Raw genomic sequence first — 21,160 nt, 5'->3', positions numbered from 1 at the left:
TGTACAGTGTGTTATATGTGTGTGTGGAAGGTGGAACAAATGAGCTCTGCAGATGGAGCTGCAGAACATGAGGGTTTTTCCAAGGACTCCCTTTATTTTTGATGGTTCAGCGCCTCCTAGTGGTTGTCGTTGAGGATTGCAGGATGCTCCACACTGCAAATAGATACAAATGCAACAGGCTTTTCTAAAGTAAGGTTTCTGCACCAGTGTACATCGTGTTATTAACTTTGCCTAACATTTGTTTGCAGAACTGCTTTGACCTTTCTGTGCTTTCTTTCCCAACTTCCCAAATCAAAATAGGAAGTGTGAAAGCCAATGTGCAAGCGTCTGTGTATAAACACACCCATGCAGGGGGGGGGGGGAGGGGGGGTTAAAGATAGAGACTCTTTCTGATCAGGGCTCTTCATCACTTGTTCTTTCTGATCTCACATGAGTTGAGTTCTTGTAAGAAGCTTCAAAACCTGCCCACTGTCATAAGTCTGAATCTCATCAACTCTGAGGGACTGAGACCATATTAATTCAATCTGCCTCTCCACTACGTTGTGTATTTCTCCATAAAACACTTGATGATTTCCTTTTTCTGTGTGTGTACATCATTTATAAATCATCACCACACTCTCTGCAGTTAAAGTCTGGCAGATGCTAAGATCTTAGTTTGTTGCCTATAAATGATTCAGGGGCTCCATCACAGTTTCATCTCTCAGTTTTTACAAGAGGGTATACGGAGAGAGGATTAAACACGTGGTGGAAGGTGGTGTTGTCAAAACAGTGTGTGTGTTTGGATTTCACACTTAATATTGGATAAGAGATTGTATCATTACTCAGCAGGAATCCCTGAAGCCCAGTAAAAAGAAAACTGCAGATGATATTAACAATTCAAGAGGTGAGCTCGTGGGTAGAGAGCAGCCTTAAGGTCGGTGTGCATGATTCTCAGTGTTGGTTGTTTTGGAACTGTAGCTGGAAAAGCAACAGTCTAATCTCCGATACAACCACATGTAGAGACGTGTCTGTAGATGTGTGTCCTTCATCATTAGGTGTTAAACCATGTAAGAAGCCTCCAGACCGGCTCCATGCTGAGAGAAAAGTGAGGAGGGGGCGAGGAGGTTTCTGAAAACCCTGTTGAAAATTCTCCTCCCTCGTTAACTAATAAAAACAAAGAAAATGCTTGATTCCTGAGGAAGTGGCAGCCATTTCCTGGTCAGTCCAGCAGCACAAGGAGTGTGTATGATAAGACGAGTACCAGCCCGTCCCCCCCCCCCCCCCCCATCATCCCCCACTGCACTGCAACACACTGGAAGAGTTTGTCCTCCTCACACTCCACCTCTCGCTTCCTCCGGCCCTCCCCTGTTCTTCTCGCTGCCCTTTGCTGCCCCTGTCTCGTCGTCCCTCTGCAGCCGTCTTTGAATCTCCCAGCAGTGAACCACCATCGCCCAGGATGGACTCCAGACCCCCCAACCTGCTGCTGCTCCTCACCGGCCTCCTGCACCTGTGTAAGGACCCCCTGTTGTGCTGCTTTCAGTTTTTTCCTTCAGTCTCGACTTATCTCCTGATCCTCACGTTTGTTGGTTTTCTCCTTTTTTCCAAATACAGCTCCGTTGGCCAGAGGACAGGGATGTAAGTATAACTGCGTCTTGTACATCTTTATATCTGTTTCTTGTTTGGGAAAATGTGGCCCAGTGTTTCTGCAGTGTTGAGACAGTTTGAGGTCACCATGTACTCACTGTATTAGACGAGATGCTATTTATACCTCTCCACGTTTGTCTTTTTGTGTTTTTTTTTTTTGATAAATAAACGTATGTTGTATTACGCACTCCTGACCTCCTCGATATTTCAAGTCTTTTCATGTGATTCACTGAAGCTATTTCCAGTGGTCCTCTCGGGAGCTGGGTATTTCTTTCTATTGGCTCAACTCGCTTCTTTAATAGTTTTCAAACTCTTTGCTTACCGGAATAATCTGGAATTCCTAACTAGGTGGTTATAGAGAATGATGACGTGTTATATGAATAAATTAAAATTATGGAGAAATAGACTTTATGCAAAGTGCTCGACGTCACCATTATCATGTCTGTCCAGTCAATGAAGCCACAGCCAGCTGCTGGTTATCTTAGCTTAGCAGAAAACCTGAAAACAGGAAAATACAGCTGTTAACAAAAACACGTCTGAGGTTCTCTGATTAAAATAACGTCTGTTGTGACTTTGAGGTTTTAAGTAATTGTAGTAATAGTCAGGTGCATAACCTGTTGCATTATCCTTATTGCACAGTTTTATGCAGATGAAACAGTTGCATTAAGACTAAAGAATAAGGGCGGCATGGTGGTATATCTATGTTTTTTGGAAGACTATTTTATAAAAGTTCAATATTTCTAATGTCAACAATGCACTTTCTCAGTCTACGTATAATTTCTTTGTGAAGTGGCTGGTCATTCTCTGCCTCAGTGACTCCACATCACCGAGCTGGCGCCCAAACCAGCAGCGGCACTTTGAGGATGTTGACTAAGTGATTGTTCTGTGGCTGTGGAGGCAGGTTACACCGTGTTGTTGTTGCTGAGGGAGAGCAGAGGAGCGATAAATCAACACAGCGCTCCCTGGGGGAGGAAAAGGGTCAGAAGCTGTTTGTTGAAGCTCTTTCCTTCCTTTGGCAGCTCCTACTTACTGTGCAGCACATAGAGGGCAAGGGAGCCACTTTGCCTTTATTGTGCAAAGAATAACACACCCCGAGCTCTGTATTGTGTCACTGCTTCGGGTCTTTTGTGTTGATTTTCCATGAGGGAGACATTCAAATATTTCTCTGTGACATGTTTGTGTGTCTGTGTTGAACCTGCAGCGTACATTATAGATGCCGTGGGCCTCACAGTCCTGCCCAGCAGCACAGTGGAGAGCGGGACACCTGTGACCATCCACTGCCGGGTCACAGTCAGCAGTGAAAACCTCCCGAACCTGACGCACACTTTCCAGCTCAGAAAGGACGACCTCCCCATCCACTCCACTATCACCACAGAAGACACAGTCGTGTACAAACTCGACCCGGCCAGGGCCGCCGACTCTGGAAGTTATGAATGTCAGGTCACGGTTAAAGACAAGAGCAAAAAAAGTTTCAGCGAAAAGCTCGAGGTCAGAGGTAAAGCTGGAGTCGAGAACTTGGCCCAATATATTACATGAATTTGATTTTTGTATTAGTCATAATTGCTTTTGTCTGGTGTGGTTACTGTAGTGTGATCTAAAAAGGTAATAACATTCCAGAAGCTCTTCCATTCATCATCATAGTGGTATGTTATTCCAATAATTCATATTACTGCAAGCCATTTTTCACAAAGCATGATAGAAGATACCTTCTGCTGCAAATAATAATGAATAAACCAGCCATTTTTTTTTAAACAGCAGAGTTTAAAAAAAATTATTGATCAAATACTTTGTTATTGTTTTATAAAAATTATGACTTGCTAATTGAGTAGAAGAACAAGGAAACCCCAGACCTTAGACTTTTGAAAATTGAACGTATTGTCTCTTATGCTTTAAATAGAATATTGAGTTTATTTATTTTCTTGCATTAGAGATGTCGCGTTACAGCCGACTGACGTTTAAATTTTGGATGCTAGAATTTCTTTTGGCATAAAAAACAGGATTTTGAATTTCCTCTGCTACAGTAAACCCTGTTTTTGACTCAAAACAACCTGATTTACTTAGAATCATTGTTACAAAATAATAATATATTTGATTTGTAATAAATGTTGCAAAGTACACAAAAACATTTATCACACTCAAAACCACACAATGCAGGGTTATCGCACATCCAGCTTTGATACATTCATCATACCAGGCAGCTTATGAATGTGTACTGTTATATCTGAAGAGCCAGTATCAGTATGTGGAGTAATGGCTTTGCTTTCCACTGTCCTACTGGGTTTTCCTCTCCTCTCCAGGCCTGCAGACCCCCGTCCTGTATCTGAGTAAGAGGACCTTGTACAAGGGTGATGACTTCATGGCCACCTGCAGTGCTCCGGATGAGAAGGGGTCCCTCTCATTCCGCTTTTTCCAGAGATATGGAAAAGAGGAGCCTCAGAGGATGAAGCAGGTCGCAGCCACAGGTAACACCTCAGAGACCACGCTTGTCCTGAGACACGTCGGAGACTACTTCCTCTTCTGCGCCTATGAGATCAATTTGGATTCTGGGACCCGACACTCCAACAGCAGCACTGAGATCCAAGTCATAGTCACAGGTGATAAAAAAAAAAGAGTTGTCACATCACCCAGAAGAAAGCTCAGATTGCCAGAGGAACGGTGTGTGACTCTGAGTTGTGTCTTGCAGAACTTCAAATTTCCCCGATCATGAACGTGCTGCCATCGCCTAACGTCTATGAGGGCGACATCATAGAGGTCGTCTGCAAAGTGGTGAATTCCCTGCAAGACGTTAGCGTGTTCCTGACGAGGGACCGGCGGATCCTCAAGGAAGCCAGGGTCAGCCTCAGTCACCGCTTCAGAGCTCAAGAGGGCGACTCAGGGGAGCTCGTGTGCAAGGCAGAGTGGGGCAATGTGCAGAGAGAGACCTATCAAGAAATCACAGTCAAAGGCAAGTACTGGAAATCTGGGATGAAATGTCCAATATGTCCTCTTAGCTTACGTTTAAAATTGAACATGTACGGTATAAAGATTGTGTCATGGTTCATTCTTGTTGTCTGACCCCAACAGAGCTGTTTTCAAAGCCAAGCCTGATTCTGGAGCCTCTTTTCATATTTGAGGGCGAGCGCCTCAAACTGACCTGCTCTGTCACTGTTTACGTTCCTGAGCGGATCAACAACAAAGCCATGGTGTTCAGCATCTACAGAGATAAGGTCGAGGTCGCCCGTTCACAGACGTACACCTCTGTGGCAAACGCGAGTACAAACGGCAACTACACCTGTAAAGCCCTGAGTTCTTCTCTTGCCCACAGTTTTGTCAAAGAGAGTCCAAGGCTTGTTGTTAAAGCAAAAGGTGAGTCGTGAAATTACAATTCGATGGACATTTGTGGTAGACAGCCTAAAACTTCACTTTGTGTTTAGTGCTAATTAGCAACTGCTAGCATAGAGTAAACTAAGATGAAGCAACAGGTCATTTCTTACCTATAGACCTGATGAAAGGATGACAAAGGGAGGGAACTATTTTACAAGCGTCATAAATAACAACATCATTTTAGCTTTGCTCCCACTGTGCCCACAGCCTCACAGTGATGTTAGCACGGAGGAAGACATTATGGGTTTCATTTTAATGATCTAAGATCCTGATCTGAAGTGCGTAGTGAAAGTACCTTTAGTGCTTATCTAAATAATGGAATACTGCCTGTTTGATGATGAATAAAATACCTCTGCACCAGGTACATGGTTCATAAGTGTCATAATTAATCATAATCATCATCTGTTAATTGTGTTTAGGATGTAACATGCAGTAAATCAGTCCGACTGCCACCTCCCAGAAAACCTGGGTGTGCCAGCACTTTGAAAGATTACTATTGTAATAGATGGTTTTCAGGGGGAGAGAGCACGTCTCTGCAGAGCTTCATTATGCACATGAGCAGACCCTCTATATACTATACATCAAAGGTGTAAAGTAACGAATTACATTCCATCAAGTTACTGTAATTGAGTATTTTTTGTGTGTAATTTGTAATTTTTTGAGTAGTTTTTTAAATGGGTAATTTTACTTTTACTTAAGTAGATTTTGACTGAAGTATTGTACTTCGCTACATTGGAAATTACATCCGTTACTGAGTAAAAACTCAGTTTTTTCCTGCTGAACTGAAGTCCTCAGAATATCAAAAAACTGTCCCTGAAACTCAACACTGGCCTACCTGCCTCGGCCGCCTGCGAGCGACTCTTCAGCTGTTCACTTTAAAGCGAGCCCGGATGAGCTCTACTCACCTTGAAAATCAGCTGCTGCTCAAACTCAACAAGAAGTTTGTAGACTAGTGCTCTAAAGGTGGACCAAAGTTTAACCAGAAGTTGAAATATACAGTGGGACAGCACGTTTTTTGGATTGGATTTATGACCCCTTGTCCTTTTTGCACTGTATAGGAGTGGCCCCAATCAAATTGGTGGAAGTACATTTTAAATGAACTACTTTTTACTTTTACCTGAGTAGATTTTTAGATGGGTACTTTTACTTGTACTTAACTAAAATGAGTAAAGGTACTTTTACTTTAGTAAAATATTTCAGTACTTTTTACACCTCTGCTATACATATATAATATGTATAGTATACACTGACTACATGTCCTTTATCCCTCAGTCTAAGTTGCCCATTGGTGCTCAGGAGGGTTCATGTAATTTGTTATTTAGGCATCAAGCGCTAGGAGGTAAAATTACAATTGTGTCTTAAACTAGTAATAACACACTTTTGTTCATCTACATCTTGTTTGTTCTTTTGTATTGACTAACTGGCTAATTCTCTCTCTCCCCAGTTCTTGTTTCAAAGCCCGTGCTAAGCGTGGTGGGGGGTACGCTTGTATTGGGAACACCTTTCCAGCTGCTCTGTCACAGTGACATTGGCACTCTGCCCATCAAGTACACCCTACATGGCCTAGGAAAGGTAATTGGAGACCAGTTGGTGAGCAGGCCGGGACAACAAGCCCTCTTTAACCCACCTGCCATCTTTAAGAGGTTGGACTTAAACAACTTTATATGCCACGCAAGGAACAGTCCCAGCCATCCTCCCGTGGTGGGATCAGTGCAGCAGCTGTTCGATTCAACCAACGTCATAGGTTTGTTGGATGCAGGAATAATGACAATCATTTGAACCAATGTAAAAACACTGTCATTGCAAGTCTAATAGGGATTTTACTCTCTGCAGAGCCTGTGTCAAAACCAATGTTTTTAATAGACCCCGGCATGGGGGACGTCTCGGAGGGGCAGGAGTTGACCCTCACCTGCTCTGTCCAGAGAGGGACTCCTCCCATAACGTTCACCTGGTATCACGCCGAGACAGCGGGCGTTCTTGCTTCAGAGATCTCAAACAAACAGGAGGAGTCGTACTTCATACGCAACGTCATGCGGGAGCACAAAGGGGAATACTACTGTGAGAGCACCAACCCAGCCAACGAAACCAAACGGAGTTACCCTGTCAGCATTAAAGGTGGGTTTGGTCCTCAGGTAACAGCAGTGATGAGGTTAGTGCACATCTGTCCCTGTGTTATGACTTCTTGAAAACAACAGGTAAGATTCATTGTGTTATTGTAAAGAGGAATAATGGTTTTTTTATCTTGTTGTGTCAGGGTGCTCTGGTTTCCTGTAAAACAGTTCGCCCTCCATGTTTAGGAAACAAAATGGCTCCAGGCTAATCTTTAGCTGGATCTCAAGCGGGTAGTCTTCCATGGAGTCCACCATGTTTCTCCAACATTGTTTCCTCTACATGTTCTGAAGGGGAGGGTGCTGCAAGGAGTATTCAGATACTGCAATATGCAGCTCCACCTCTAGATGCCACCAAATCCCACACACGGAACCTTTAAAAACAAACCGAAGTATCTCAAACGGAGGCGCTGACCTGTGAGATGCAATTTTACCAGTCCGCATGGCAGCTGCCTATTTACCTGTGTATCTGTTAGTGTATTTAATGGCCACTTTCATTTGACTTAGCAACACCGATAAAGCATTTTGGTCCAAGAAACTGGTGCTAGTGCGACATCTAGTGGAAGCGAATATAGTACATATAACCTTATATCAAAGACAGCAATTAAATGTAAAAAATATATTTGTGAAAGGTACAAGTTGAAGATATTGAGGTTTTGTGAGTAGATTTTTAAAAAGCTGTTTTTTCACATTTAAATCATGATAGAATTTAAATATTTGTGTCTCTACAGTGAAGTTGGCCCGATGGAAGAAAGGTCTGATCGCCGGCCTCTGCATTGTGCTCGTCCTGGCCTTGGTCCTCATCGTCGCCCTTAAAACACGTCTCCTTGTGTGTGGGAGGAAGAGAACAGGCGATCTGTCAGTGTGAGTTCTTGTTCTTATCAAACATCTCTTTGTTCTAAAGGTGAAGTAATGAGGTACAAGAAGGGTGGTGACGCCCACGGAGCTTCCTGTTTGAAAAAGCTGATTGTGGTTTTGTGTCCACCTCGTCGTAGGAAGTCAGCCGGCACCAAGCTAGAGCGGCTGAGTCTCACCCAGGCGGAGGTCAACCAGGCTGCAAATGGTAAAAAACCTCATCTGCTGATAATGCAACAGCAAACTGTGCTGAAGTAAACTCAAATAAAAAATGTCCTCTTTTTTCAAATGCTACTTGTTCTGCATTATACTGACTCAACAGCTGGTGTTGTTCTTGTTCTCTCTGTGTAGTTACACCGGGAATTATGGGGAAAAGTGTTTGGAGTGAACATGTATCAGGCTCTGGTGGGTATTAGAGACCGGACAGACCAATTGTTTTTCATTTTAATCATGTTTTGAATTTAAATATGAGCAGTTCATCTTATTGTTCAAGATTTTCTCAATATCTCAGCATAGAAGACAAATCCTTTAACAATTGGTCACAAATACGTTATTTATTTTTCATCAAACATCTCGATATTTCACTAAACAGCTGATCACTGTTGTGTTTATTCAACTCAGATGGTACAGAAGTAAATTATGCATTTGTTTGGGACAATTTTCACCAATGAAATGTGCATTAATAGCTTTTACTATTGTGGGTGGGGGTCAAAATTAACTGTCAATAATAAGAGGGATATAGATTTTCACCTGCAAAACATTTTTTTTGAAATACTATGAAATTAAATAAACTTTATGAGTGGCCCCTTTTTTGTGCTGCAGAGTCCGATGATCAGATCAGTGAGCCTGCTCCCTCACCTCAGTACACAGAGGTGAGTATCGGCGAGGCAGATCCTAACAGAGGTGAGTTTACCTCAGAGCATCATTATAATCTATCGCTAATTCAACGTGACCCTGAGAACATGACCCGAAGTATTTGTGTTTGTTCTGCGTTAGCTCCGGTGAAGAAGGGCACGGACACGGTGTACAGCGAAGTGAGGAACTCCATGCAAGGTACGACTGAACCCCCCCCCCACACACACACACACACAAACACACACACTTGTAACGCTCTGAGAGAAATCAGGTCACAGGCTCACATTTGAAAAAAAAAGAGCGGCCTCAGGAAACAGGATCGGCTCCGATTGTAAACATCTGCATTGTTGGGGAAAGAATGTCCCATGAACACAGAGGGCCCGTTCGCCAGGTGTCCACTTCCTGCTTCCATCAAAGACAACTTCCTGTTCCCTACAATCAGAGCAAAACAGCGGCTACATCCGTTCAGACCGAGGCGCTCCATTGTCTGACGCTCCAGAGGGAAAGTCTGGTCCATTGTTCGGTCATTGGTTCCTAACAGCTCCATGGCTCTTCACACGTCATCATGTGTCACACAGTGAGGCAGCAGAAGTGAAGGAGACATAGGAAGAGACTTTACTAGCATATAAATAATAGTGTGAGTGTGTGTGCGATGTGATAATCTCCCTGGTTCGTTAGTGCTGATGAGTTTGCGAGCCCTCAGACTCCTCTCGTTTCCTGAGTTTGTCCTCTGGCTTTGTTTCTGCAGGTGTCCCGGATCCGACTGATGGTGTAAGTAGCAGCACACTTGTCATATTCAGTGCATCCACATAATGCAAACAGGAAACATACAGTCGTGAATCGTCTGTGTCTTTGCTCAGAGTGACCTCTCATGGACACACACGGTACAATAAAGTGAAACTCTGGTGTCAGGTCGTATTGTTTGCACACAGATAACTGAGAGTGTAGACATTTTGTTTTTCCAGCATCATGAATTCATGATAGTTTACGAATAAATACAAAGGAAATGTCCCGGAAAGAATCAAGTGATTTGGCACCAAATGTGTCATTTATTAAGATAAGATAAGATAAAACTTTATTGATCCACATACCTGGGACATTTAGTTGTAACAGCAGAAGGCAGCTCAGAATGAGAATACACATATTATAATAAGACATTGGAATAAAAAAAAATGAATGCAGAGTCTGTACATGATATACACATTTCACTGTAGTGGTTTGTAGATAGATAGATAGATAGATAACTTTATTCATCCCTGAAGGGAAATTAAGTCGTCATAGCAGCCGGTACATTTGAATACAATAAAATACAATACAATACAATAAAATAAAAAATATTGAGGTAGAAAGAAAAAGAAAAAAAAAAACAGAAACACAAGATAAATAGGTAGATAAGGTGCAGTGGCAGATGATGGTAGTAGTACTGATGATATGATGGTAATGTTATTGTTAGACAGTATATAAAAAATAAAATAAAAAAAAATAGTACAGTATATATAGTATATAATATAACATAATATATATTTATATATGACAGTAATTATACCAATATAATAGCAGTATATAGTAATAATGGCAGCAACAGTATATATAATAATAATAGTAAATATAATAATAATAATAACATGTACACATGTATAAATATGTGTATATAGACTTATATATACAAAGAATATACAAAGAGTATGATATAATATATGATATATAGTACGGGTATAAATATAAGTATTTGACGATACAATAGATAATATAATATACTACGAGTGTAAGAATATGTAGACAGAGTGTGCAAAAGACAGTATTATTGCATAAAATGATATATAGTATCAATATGGTTTATATTAACGCATATCACATATGATGTGGACATATTGTGATGTGCAGATGACAGGCCATCGAAAACTGTTATCGAAAGATGATTTAGCAGGTTGAGAGGGTTTTGAGAAACAACATAAAGAAACTTTCATATTTAGTTTGTAATTCCCTTCAATTTACACAAGTGTCATACTCGTTTCCTAGAGTCTTTTAGTCAACTCACAGCAGCTTTATGCATATGTGCTATTAACAGACATTCAACAAACATTGTATATGAGATAACGATATCAACAAAAACATCCATAAACCTTTGGACATTCACAGCTGCTTTAAGTTAGACCTTTGTCTTTGGTTTGGTTTGATTGGTTCTAAATCATATTCACTTTTCCAATAAACCTTTCAGCAAAACGTGCAAGAAATTCCAAAACTGTTTCTGTTCTTGTTCATCCATCACTGATTTGTTCATTAAGGTGAACGAGCTGAGGTGATGTTATCAATCAGGGACGGTTAATTACAAGGAGCCACTCTGTCACGCTGATGGATTCAGGAAACAGTGTTGTGTAGTAATCTTGTGTTCAACTCTCTTCACATGAGCTTCATATTTCATTTATTTTTGTCCCCTATCAGCAGGGGTCAGTAGAATATGCAGATCTGAATCATGATACAGATCGCCACGTTAACCACGGTGTCCAGGATGACCACATGGACAGACCTGTCCTGCATGGTCCCGTGGACGAACCCGTCCAGCATAGTCCCGTGGATGGACCTGTCCAGCATGGTCCCGTGGATGGACCTGTCCAGCATGGTCCCGTGGACGGACCTGTCCACCATCACCAGGTGGACAGACCTGTCAGTGTCGACGCCAGCACTGCTGACCAAGGAGAATGAGACTGAAAACTGGACAACAAGGATATTTATTCCCTTATTTATCCAGCTGGAGTCTTTGGGTCTGAAACAACACTAAGAAACAACGTGTAACTACACAATGTACTTTTGTAAAGCTTTGCAAAGAAACACTCCACCCTGGAAATTCACCTGCTTTGTCCCTGAGGGCAAATAAAATGTTTTTGTTAAGTGTTTCTCTTTCCTTCACAAGAAAAACACCAAATCCACATCCTTCTTCCACAGACTCTAACCAGGCTGCTGCATATAAAGCTGTGTTTGGAATGAATGGTGAGAATCATTTTTATACAGCCTGTAATTGTCAATAGAGAATAAGCATGACTACTGCACTCATCCCTTTTTCAGAAGTGGGGATATTTTCATTGAAATGTTCTCAGTTTATTCTGCCTGTGCAAACGTTATATGCAGTAAAGATTAAAGGTTGCATTTAAAAGCAATCTTTCAAGCAGAATTATTCTGGGAAACTATTTATAATGCAAATCAGACACAAATCTTCACTTATCTAAAGAATTTCTGTTCCACCATTTATTTTATTAATCGAGCCACAGTTTCACAAACCTCCTTCCTCTAAATCAACCCTGAAGCCATTTACTGTAACATCGGCAAACTTTCTAAACATTTTCAATCTTTAACATTTGAGCATTTTACAACCTCAAAATCAATTTGACCCTAATCTGAGGTCAGGTGTCCGATCAGCTGTAACAACAACATGACCCAGAGACGGCTCCGTGGAATTCAGACAATATTTATTTCATTATTTAGACATTTAGACCTTTTTCTACGGTGAATATAAAATATCGTCTGTAACAACAAAACTCAAATTGGATTTCTACTGTCAAATAAACCCCATTTATTTGTATTCACATCACGTTATTATGAATCGTTGTTAGAGTTAGAGTCCGTCTCCACAAAATTCCATAACCTCTTTCTCGTTCCTGCATGAAGTTAAAAGTACGTGACTCAGTCATTTTCTCAGTTCTGGAAACCAGTCAAACCAGCCCTGCAGGTGAACTGGGACAGGGACTTAATCCAAGCGCATACATCCGGTTCAGTCGGTTCGTAGCAACTGCCGTCGACATCGAGGATTATGAGGATCTGCTTTTTGACAGGAAGCTCTCGTGGAGCCCCGGGGAACAGATCAAATCCATGTGGGAATCTGTAACATCTGACACCAGCAGCCTGACCACCGGCAACGCTTTCATCTCCATTCTTAGCACCGGCTCACGTATGGACAGGCCTGCAGATGAAGAGCTCATCTTCATCATCCCTCTGCCTGTGTCTTCTTTTCCAGCTCACAGATCTCTGCTCCTCCACCGACCCCTACATTATATCAGCTTTCTCATCTAAATTCTGCTAAGTCTCCGTGAATGCGTGCAAAATACGTGACACCACCAGTGTTGCAACATTTCCAACATCCCCCCCCCCCCGAGCTCTTGTATGCCAACATGTGTGCCTCTTGGCCTTTGTGGCGCCCTCTCAGGCGTCTGTGAATAGATCTCCCTTCTGCTCCGACGGGCCAAACTGAAAACTTACACCCGCTGCACAGAGCTGTAGTTCAGTCCGCTCGTTGTTTATTAATCACACATTAATCACAGCATCATCTCCGTTACATACAGTGCCTTGCATAAGTATTCACCCCCTTTGGACTTTTCTACATTTTGTCATGGTATAACCACAGATTAAAATTTATTTCATCGTGAGTTTATGTAATGGACCAACACAAAATAGTGCATCATTTGGAAGTGGGGGGAAATATTACATGGATTTCACAATTATTTACAAATAAAAATCTGAAAAGTGTTGAGTGCATATGTATTCACCCCCTTTACTGTGAAACCCCTAACAAAGATCTGGTGCGACCAATTGCATTCACAAGTCACATTTGCAAGTCACATAATTAGTAAATAGGGTCCACCTGTCTGCAATTTAATCTCAGTATAAATACACCTGTTCTGTGACGGACTCAGAGTTTGTTGGAGATCATTACTGAACAAACAGCATCATGAAGACCAAGGAGCTCACCAAACAGGTCAGGGATAAAGTTGTGGAGAAATATGAAGCAGGGTTAGGTTATAAAAAAATATCCAGAGCTTTGAACATCTCTCTGAGCACCATAAAATCCATCATAAGAAAATGGAAAGAATATGGCACAACCGCAAACCTACCAAGAGGAGGCCGTCCACCCAAACTGAAGAGTCGGACAAGGAGAAAATTAATCAGAGAAGCAACCAGGAGGCCCATGGTTACTCTGGAGGAGTTGCAGAGATCCACAGCTGAGGTGGGAGAATCTGTCCACAGGACAACTATTAGTCGTCTACTCCACAAATCTGGCCTTTATGGAAGAGTGGCAAGAAGAAAGCCATTGTTGAAAGGGATCCATAAAAAATCCCGTTTGGAGTTTGCCAGAAGCCATGTGGGAGACACAGCAAACATGTGGAAGAAGGTGCTCTGGTCAGATGAGACCAAAATTGAACTTTTTGGCCTCAATGCAAAACGCTATGTGTGGCGAAAACCCAACACTGCCCATCACCCTGAGCACACCATCCCAACAGTGAAACATGGTGGTGGTAGCATCATGCTGTGGGGATGCTTCTCTTCAGCAGGTACAGGGAAACTGGTCAGAATAGAGGGAAAGATGGATGGAGCCAAATACAGGGAAATCCTTGAAGAAAATCTGATGCAGTCTGCAAAAGACTTGAGACTGGGGCGGAGGTTCATCTTCCAGCAGGACAATGACCCTAAACATACAGCCAGAGCTACAAAGGAATGGTTTGGATTAAAGAATGTTAATGTCTTAAAATGGCCCAGTCAAAGCCCAGACCTCAATCCAATAGAGAATCTATGGCAAGACTTGAAGATTGCGGTTCACAGACGGTCTCCATCCAATCTGACTGAGCTTCATCTTTTTTGCCAAGAAGAATGGACAAACCTTTCCATCTCTAGATGTGCAAAGCTGGTAGAGACATACCCCAAAAGACTTGCAGCTGTAATTGCAGCGAAAGGGGGTTCTACCAGGTATTGACACAGGGGGGTGAATACTTATGCACCCAACAAAACTTTTTTGTTCTCATTATTGTTTGTGTCACAATAAAATTTATTTTGCACCTCCAAAGTACTATGCATGTTTTGTTGATCAAACGGGAAAAAGTTTATTTAAGTCTATTTGAATTCCAGTTAGTAACAGTACATAATGGGAAAAAGTCCAAGGGGGGTGAATACTTATGCAAGGCACTGTAGATATCACAGATGTAAAAGCAGGGTTGATAGAAATAGGCTGCTGGGGAATGATTGGACAGATGATGAAGAGTATAAAATCAAACAGCAGAGATTATATCTCCTTTTAGGGACCAAAGAGACAAAACCACAAAGTCATTAAATAGAGTGTGAGCGAGAAACGTGCGGGTCAGAGGAGAGTGTGTTCCCGTGGGTCCTTTTGGGCACCGCACACTTTGCCCTTGGATGGTGCTGCTGGTCGTCACTGGTCTGACAGGGAGAAGATGGTGGATTTACTACCGTTCCCAACACTTGTGACGTGTGAGGTCATCTAACTTAACGGTGTCTTAGGATTCATCTTACAAAGAATGCACGCACACCCACCCCAGCATGTAATACAGTCACATGATCACGGCAGCAGTGTGGTAAGTAGAGGGGCTCGTTATACGTGCATATGGTCGAAGTGATAGATGAGACTTATGGGCCTGGTGCTCCGTCCGCTTTTCATTACTTCACCCACGCCGTTCATGTCTCCGCCAAGTAACCTGATCTCCCCCCCCGTCTGTATCTGGAGCAGGACTCCTGCACTGCCATTGGCCGCTGCGCTAAAATTAGCATATTGACCTCTTTGAAATGCATTCTGGGAATATCCTGTCTTTGACTTGGCCTTATGCGGCCAGTGCTGCGGTCTTCAGATGCAGCAGTGAGGTCATCATGTCGACCTCATCGTTCTTCTTCCTGCGGAGGAACCTTTAAGTAGTCGAGATCTTTCCAGTCACCACGTATTTATCTTAAATCTACTTTCACTTTCTCATTATAATAATTAATTCAATATACATAATTATTTTAGACAGGAATCAAAGTTGTCCAGCCCTGTGACGTGATGGTGGTTTGGTTTATCCTGGAGGACGGCTCAGACGTGTCGGAGATCGTTATAATCTTTTAATTCACGGTGCAAAAATATCAAGCAGCCATGTGTGTGTGATTTTGCAGCTTCTCCTTTCTTGGTGAGGGCCCATAAGGAGAGAGCATTACCTCACTGTCTCACAGCCACGAGTTAACCTTATCTAATGGTTGCAGGAGACCAGACCATCCTGATCTCATGTAAACGCCTCCTATTTATGCGCTGACATCTTCTAATTTAATAATCTTTATGAGCAGGTGTCATGGGCTAAGATTGTCTTCATACTCTGTCCACTTGTTTCTCAACTGCTTCCATATTTGAAAACATGAAAACCAACTGTCATGAGGGGGTTGGTGCCAATCCCAGATGACGCTGGGTGAGAAGCAGGAAAAGACTGACAACCATTCAAACTCACATTTACACCCACAGGCAGAAAACGCTGCTGAGCAACCTGCCCTGCATGTTTTGGACTCTGGGAAACCGGAGTCCCTGGTGGAAACTTTCGAGGAGGGCAGGCTGCCGGCTGTCCACAGGAGGTCCCCTGCTCGGTCGAATCCGGAGAGACGACAGCATGGACCGCTGGACCACCGTGCCGCCACAAAGACTCTTAAAATTGCTTTAAAATATGAATCAGTCTACACCATATGCAAATCATGACCTGAATTCAATGTCAAGCTAAAATTAATTTGCTATCCACAGAGCTATTTATCAGGACGGTGGTATTTCACCAGCCATTTTTCATCCCGCTGCAGAGCTCATTAAAGAGTCGTGCTGCCGGGACATTGCATATGAGTAACTGCAGCAGAAAACATCTCAGGTCGGAAACCCGGTGAATAAAGTCACTTTCAGACGTGAACTCTGAAGGATGGGGGCGCAGGTTCATGTTCAGGTCGGGTGAGGACGTGGGAGGAGATCACGTGTGTTTGGTTTACAGCACATCAACATCTATTGTTTATAACACACCGTATGACACAGTTTTCCATTTTGAGATATTAGTATATTTTGTAGTTCGGGGTTTCTTTGCATTCTGCGTGTGTTGCATGTTGCATGACTCCAGATAAAGTGATTTGCATTCTCAGCCCCTGTGAGGAGAATGTCAGTGCCTGTTTGGAAGCAGCTTGATACATGAGTGTTACTAAAGAGGCGTTTTTACATGACTCTATGTTTCATGCTGCATTTGACACATGAGCTGTGCAGAGGAAATATTGAAGTGAAGATCAAGAGGTAGATTTCATTTTGGAAGTTGGCATCACTGACATACAGAACATACACACGCGTGCCATGTATCTTTTATTATTGTCATTGTCAAGCAGCCACATGTCGGTGTGCTGCATAAAGGCTGCAGGCTAAAGACAGCCCAGGCACGCCATTCTGTGAACGAGAGATACTTCACTGTCCTTCATATGCTGAGTAAAGGGTAGACTTAATAAGTCGACCTGTTTCATGTCCCCCGTCTTTAATTGCTTAAGCTCTCGCAGATCCAGGAAATGAATTCATCAGAACGTTGCGCAACCTGGTCCCAGCAGCGCAGGTTCACTGGGCACACATCCTCCCAGACTGAACCACATGCCCCTCATTGTGCAATCAAGCATCAACAAATTATGTACAACTTTTGACCTGTGACCTGCTTTTCCATGGAGGGAGGTTTCAGTCAAGGTAACCCTATCCCTGCACAAACAGGCAGCCAGCCTCGGTCCTGCTCCGTGCTAAGTCTGGGCCCTCTCCTCTCGGTGTGTCCCAGACAGCTGCGGCTCCTGTTTACTGCCTTTAACTCTTAGCGCCGCAGAATTCTTCACACGTGGTCAATGTCAGCCACAGCCTCCCTCAATGGGGGAGACCTTCTTTCCCCTTTGTCTTCAATGGAGCCACATACTGATATCTATTCATAACAGTCTATAAAAGCCTGGATCTTTCCCGTGGGACTATTTATTCCCAGCCTTACTGGAAGCCCTTCTAAAATTCTGGATTTTAAGGGACGCTGGGAAATATCACAGTGTTTACGAGGAGTGGGGGGGCTGGGTTCAAATGCTCTGCCAGTGTTTACGTGAACAATTCTATTTCGCTTTTGACAATTAAAACATTTAGACTTCCATCGGGCAGCATGCATTGCTGATGCACCACCACCAGTCTGCACCTGTCACTGTGTAGGCAGTCCAAATAGTGATATACTCAAAACTATATATACTGGTTTTATTTGAGATCATCAAACAAAGTAGACACGATTATTTACTGCAGCTGTCTGATGCAACAACACCTCCCTGTGACCACAAATGATTTGCATTCCCTTTGGATCGAGCTGCACTAATGTTGACCCTGACTTCTCAAACTTAAGAAAGCTCCTCTCGACCCATCAGAAGATATCATATTACTGTTTCATTGTCATAAACAGCAGGTTCATGGTTTGAACCCGGGTTTGTCTGAGGTCCTTCTGTGTAGAGTTTGCATGATCATCGCTTTTCTGCAGATTAGGGTTCATTGGAGTTTCTAAATTGACTGTAGGTGTGAATGCTTGTTTGTATCTGTGTGCTGGCCCTGCGATATACTGGTATCCCTGAGGCTGCACAGATAATGGATGTTGGAGGAATCAGTGTCCTCGATAGGGGAAACATGAACAGCAATAACAATCACGAGCATCTTTATGAAATATGATGTCTTCTTAAGTGCTGTGATGGCTGCCGGTATCAGGCTTTTTGCTGAAGCGGGCCCTGTTGTTCATTATTGACCTGTGCCTGTAGTCATTAGGTTAAAGTGGCAGCTGAGTAGCTGAGTGATTGTGTGTTGTTGAGGTTGCAATCTGAGTGTAATGGCCTCAGAGTTGAGGTTAGATGAGAGACGACCTGTTGTTTTGGCCGCAGTGTGGAGAAGTCAAGTCTCCCTTGTGTTTATTTGACTGTCAGTACTGAAGAGCTGAAGAACTGTCAGTACTGAGGAGCTGGTTTTCTAATTCAGACATAAGTGGCTGCAAAATGTTTCCATCTATACGGAAGGAATCAATAAATAAACACAAAACACTGACTGTCCCTGTGCTGCTGATATTATGAAGTGATTCATTGCAATTATCAAGTGAAAATCCTTTTGAAAAGATAAAGAGTTTTAACTTAATTCAGACCATACAGAATTTTTAAGTAAACAAAAGTTTAAATTATATATAGGTTGGAATGATGTGAAAGCAAATACAGACACGTATTCATTCACTGGGTGGTAATGCATATAGATGAATTCCTGTGGAAACTATGCGCTCATGACTGGGAGTGTCCAGCAACTTAAGAGTCCAGAGGCACGGGAACCACGAGGGTCATGACATGTGTGTGTGTGTGTGTGTGTGTGTGTGTGTGTGTGTGTGTGTGTGTGTGTGTGTGCGTGTGGCACAGATGTCAGTCAGGCTCATTTTCAACAGCAAATGGTTCCATTGACTTTTGGCCGACTTCACTAATCTTCTTTCTTTGCTCTTTGTGAGGACTCACAGTGTTGGTGTATGAATTCTCCTCCTGCTACTCGTGTGTGAGGATCCACTCCGAACATGAGGCTCAAAATGAAACTTTGACTGTTCATGGGAAGAATTTGCATTTCTTGGTTGAAATGATTTAGGATGAATAAAGTTTGGTGTTGCTGTATCGATGATGACACTGTAACGTACATATAACATTGGGGTGTTGAATGTTTCTAATGATCCTCTGTCTCAAAGCAACAACTAAGACATGAGGGTCGTCTAAGTGACTTCACCAGAAGGACGAGGCCTCTCTCCGCTGCGTTCAAGGCTGTGTGTGATAATACATCTCGGATTCACACTCTGTGGTTTGTGAGACTTTATGACAGGAGTCTCCTCCACCTTGTAGCATTGTGGAAGCAGACAGTGTAACTCTAGCAGACTGGAGGCTTGTGCAGACACCATGTACACAGGGTTGCTTTTAATTTAATGCAGACCTTGAGACACTTTCCATACATGTACAGTGGATTAATGTCTATTAATGACCACACTTGTTTCCCAGTCTGAGTCTGGACAATTCAACTACTCATTCATTCACTCTATATATTTCCCCCACTTCTACAGAGGATGAAAGTTTTATCTTATCTGTTTTGTTCCTTGGAAATTAAATTACTGGTTTAATGCTATGATATTTTGTTGATTCCCAGTTCTGCAATGAGGGCTAAGAAGTTGATTTAGCAGCTGAGGCAATACAAATGTTTTTTACATCTACTTTTAGAAACAGGCCACAGCTCTCACAATCTTTTACGGCCGTCAGGTGAATAAAAGACACGGTCCACTCCGATCTCTCTGTAAGTTTAACTTTATGTCTGCAGACGGACCTACAACACATTCAAGTGCATGAGAGGCACAAATAAGGCAAGAGACAGGAAAATGTCTGTGCTGGTTAAGCCCCATATAATAATCTAATGGTGAGTTTCAAAGCATCTTAGTGCATCATCCCCTCTTGTCCTGACTGTGGAGAGTGAGTGAGGTCCGAACAGCTGCTCAAAGAGACAGTGTTTTACAGAGAGACCTAAAACGAGGGGTCCCACCACAGCAGTCAGTCAATCTGGGTCAGAGGGTGACAAAAGAAAACACAGGATCTCCAAATCCCAATCACACCTTTGAGTTTCCCAAGAGGCAACCATCACTGGAGCAGGCATCATGGTGTCATCTCTTTCTCACTGAAAGACAGGATTACTAACTCCTGATTTAGATCATGACTCCATCTTTACCTGCCCTCTGTGCCTGCCGTAACTAGATACACTGTGCGGCTCTTTTCTCGAGCTGTGTGGATCCAGCCAGTGCCCTCAGTGAGCAGACATGTTCAAATGTACCTGCTGTCCCCCACAGGAATGCATGTGTCCAGGTCAGCAGTGTGGTTTTTCTGAGAAGTGGCTGTGCAATATGGTGCAATTTGGACGCCCACCCCCCCCGTGCCAAATTTCAGTTTAAAATTCCTGCTAAGTGTCAAAACAAAGCTGTGAAACAAGGATTATTCCAACAGATACATCTGACATCTGTTACACTGACCTTTTTAAGCAAAAGGATGGCGGCCGGCATTCATAGCGTGCTGTACCCAGACGAGTAGCTTCTCTTATTTTTAGAAGATGGAGTCAGCGAGCTACCTCCTACCTGCACCACGCGAGTCAGTTGAGTGGTGAGGAATGCGTAGCTGGCTTTTTGGTCACATGATAAGCCCCTGTGACAGGTCGCTATTAAAATTGTCATTCTTGTGTCTTGGGTTTCAGGTCTGGCCTGGACGTACCCAACCAGACACTTAACTGGAGGTAAACACATGGATCACTCTGAGCACATATGAGCAGATCTCCTAGATCCTGTAGATAATTAGTTAGTGGTGTCGCTATTTGGGTTTGGTTGTCTGTGCTGAGTTAAACCAAACGTTAAAAAGGCTCATCATCCTCACTGAAGTTAATTGTAATAGCTGAAGTTGGTCACGTTAACGTAAGACATACAAAGACACAATTTCTCAATTTACTCAGAATTAATGTGTCAAGTAACTTACACAACACCACAAGATTTATATTTGAT

The 21,160-nt window shown here is 42.7% G+C and overlaps 1 protein-coding gene across 3 annotated transcripts; it reads left to right on the top strand.

Moving 5' to 3' along the window:
- Window positions 1–1,309: 1,309 nt before the first annotated feature.
- On the top strand, window positions 1,310–12,387 carry pecam1a (platelet and endothelial cell adhesion molecule 1a). 3 transcript variants are annotated; one of them, XM_053444115.1, is made up of 15 exons: window positions 1,310–1,490; window positions 1,591–1,614; window positions 2,825–3,118; window positions 3,921–4,217; window positions 4,307–4,567; window positions 4,687–4,968; window positions 6,431–6,730; window positions 6,820–7,101; window positions 7,826–7,958; window positions 8,090–8,157; window positions 8,301–8,354; window positions 8,772–8,852; window positions 8,946–9,002; window positions 9,553–9,575; window positions 11,247–12,387. In XM_053444115.1, the coding sequence occupies exons 1-15, from the start codon at window positions 1,436–1,438 to the stop codon at window positions 11,505–11,507; spliced, it is 2,472 nt and encodes an 823-aa protein (XP_053300090.1). In that variant the 5' UTR covers window positions 1,310–1,435; the 3' UTR covers window positions 11,508–12,387. The 3 variants fall into 3 exon arrangements, with proteins under 3 accessions (XP_053300090.1, XP_053300088.1, XP_053300089.1); XM_053444113.1 differs by having other exon boundaries at window positions 1,312–1,490; window positions 11,250–12,387; XM_053444114.1 differs by lacking the exon at window positions 8,301–8,354 and having other exon boundaries at window positions 1,312–1,490.
- Window positions 12,388–21,160: the final 8,773 nt, after the last annotated feature.

Source organism: Pleuronectes platessa, chromosome 16 (genome assembly GCF_947347685.1).
Source record: "Pleuronectes platessa chromosome 16, fPlePla1.1, whole genome shotgun sequence".
Lineage (NCBI taxonomy): Eukaryota > Metazoa > Chordata > Actinopteri > Pleuronectiformes > Pleuronectidae > Pleuronectes > Pleuronectes platessa.
The sequence above is the reverse complement of the archived record's forward strand: the minus strand, read 5'-3'. Positions and strand labels throughout refer to the sequence as shown.